At 40.6% G+C, this 2,500-nt stretch overlaps 1 protein-coding gene across 3 annotated transcripts in view; it reads left to right on the forward strand.

Annotated features, from left to right (window-relative positions):
• Positions 1-2,500, forward strand: part of fnip1 (folliculin interacting protein 1) — a 40,901-nt gene that overhangs the window by 37,438 nt on the left and 963 nt on the right. For all 3 annotated transcript variants that reach the window (XM_028595458.1, XM_028595460.1, XM_028595459.1), the window contains 4 exons: positions 1-89; positions 197-362; positions 1,638-1,838; positions 1,950-2,065. The exon at positions 1-89 is cut by the window's left edge and continues 1,652 nt beyond it. In XM_028595458.1, the coding sequence (XP_028451259.1) occupies positions 1-89; positions 197-362; positions 1,638-1,838; positions 1,950-2,065 (572 nt within the window). The remainder of the gene's footprint in view (positions 90-196; positions 363-1,637; positions 1,839-1,949; positions 2,066-2,500) is intronic.

The following is a 2,500-nucleotide window of genomic DNA, read 5'->3' on the forward strand; positions in this document are numbered from 1 at the left end:
CGCAACGAGAGCTCAGACAGTGCGCTGGGGGACAGCGAGAGTGAGGAGACAGAGGACTGGCAGGAGGAAGTGCTGGTGCCCTTCCCAGGGTGAGTAGAGGAGTGATACATTCATTCACAGACCCCCTTCCCTGCTGACTCTCTTCCTGTTCACAAACGGTGAGACTAATGTCTTGTGTCCTATGTTTGATTTAAAGGTCGAAGTTGGTAGAGAACTACTCAAAGCCAACCATTGCCAATTTTGGCCGGTCTCTGTTCGGAGGCTACTGCCCCACCTACGTGCCAGACTTCGTACTGCATGGGTTGCCAAGCGACGAGAAGCTACGGCAGTGCCTCATGGCTGAATTAACCCATGCTATTCAGGTAAAGGACTGAAGTGTTTGGACCTATTATTTAGGGGCTATTTTTTCATTGCCATTTAAATGTCTCAAGCATCCTTAGTGTGAACGCACCCTTGCAATGTCACTGTAAAACAAGTAATTGCCTTTATAAGGCTCTCTCATGTACCATTAGAGTTTGAGGCATGCATTAATATGCGATGAATCCCCCTTTTGCATGTTTTATTGGTTTAACCCTTGTAAGGTGTTCATATTTTTGTTTCACAGCCAATGTTCCCGGGTCTGGTGCACCCACCACATTATTAGGCTTTTAAATCCATACAGCCACAACGATTTATGTAAAAATACTTAACCCTTGTGTTGTCTTCCTGTCGACCATGCAATTTTTTATTTTTCTAGGTCAAAATTTAAAATTAAAACTTTTTTTTGGTCGTCACTATAGCTTTGGTCGGGGGTTTTTTAAACGTTTTTGTCACTTTTTTCCAAGTTTTTGGTCACTCTTTTTGATGTCTTTGTTGATTTCTTCTACACTTTATTTGAAGTTTTTGTTTTTGGCCCACGTTTTTGAAGCTTTTTTCAATGTTCTTTTATCATCATTAACATATGTTTACTTTAGCTCAATTACCAATGATATACATATCATATATAATATATACAACATTTATGGTTCATATTTGCCATTTACCCCTGTGACATCACATTTATGATCATTTTTGTTTTTTGTGAGAAAACAAGGAAATTCAATTATAAAAAAGGTAAAAAAAAAAAAAAAGAAACACGATTTTTGATCATTTTTGGTGCTTATTTCTTAGAACTTAATCAGAACAGGTGAAAGTGCTTGAAATGTAACAACTTTGTAACTTTGTGTGGGAATACAACACCTACACCTACACTCAGACATGCACACATACAGATGCACAGACACATACAAACACACACACACACACACACACACACACACACACACACACACACACACACACACACACCAGGCCCAGTTAGGAGGAGGACACAGTTAAGTTCCATAGCACCTACAATAATTACACTCTGGTCCAGTAGACCCAAACACTTCATATGTTATAGTTATGTGTGTGTGTGGGGGGGGGGTGTACCATGTGCAGTCATTGAAAATAAGTTATTTTTTTATGTTCTTCACAGAAAATGAGCCAAGGCCAATGAGTTTTGAGTTAGAAGAAATAATAAATAGCATAATTTTCTTATAGCAAACATTGAAAACGGGTCCCACAGACCCGAACACCTTAACGAGGGTTAAGTGAATGAATGTTCTTGTCCTTTGCAGCATCCAGTACTGGATGAGCCCATAGCGGAGGCCGTCTGCATTATAGCAGACACAGACAAGTGGACAGTGCAGGTGGCCAGCAGTCAGAGACGAGCCACGGACATCAACAAGCTGGGGAAGGAAGTCCTGGTTTCCAACCTGGTTTCCAGCTTATTGCAATCCACTCACCAGCTCTACAAACTCAACCTCTCACCCAACTTTGTATGTTACACCTCTCAGTCAAACACTGATCATCTTTCAGTATACAGGCATTACCATTTTGATTCTTGTGCTTTACCAGCCATGTGTTTGTCCCTCTCCTCTCTTCCTTAGTGTATAATGCACCTTGAGGACCGCCTGCAGGAAATCTACTTTAAGAGTAGGATGCTTGCTGAGTATTTGAAGGGCCAGACAAGAGTCCATGTGAAAGAACTGGGCATGGTCTTGGGGTAAGCGGTTAACCTTTATCATCAACACACAGGTGCTTTAAGGCTTTACATTAAAATATATTACGAAAACGTACCCTGTGGAGTTTTGGACATCAAGCAGCTGGTGCCTGTTTTGTCTCGTGCACGCCCATGAGGATGTACATGCACGCAGGTGAACAAATAAACTGTCCAGCCAATGGTTTTAAACTAACAATCAGTGTTGTGTATACATTCTTGTGCAACACAAAATAACTTGAATACATGTTGTTATAATTTGATATGTTCAGGATAGAAAAGAACTGCGAAACAGTGCAGATGATCTGTAGATCTGTAGCTTGCGAGGTTTCAGTGCAAAGTAAAGGTTTTAGGGCCATACAAAAATGGTGCTGAAATGTTCATAATTTCAGTGTTTTTTTCTGTCATTTTAAGTAGGGCACTTAACATATCCTGATCTTT

The sequence above is a fragment of the Perca flavescens genome, chromosome 13 (assembly GCF_004354835.1).
Source record: "Perca flavescens isolate YP-PL-M2 chromosome 13, PFLA_1.0, whole genome shotgun sequence".
In the NCBI taxonomy this organism is placed as follows: domain Eukaryota; kingdom Metazoa; phylum Chordata; class Actinopteri; order Perciformes; family Percidae; genus Perca; species Perca flavescens.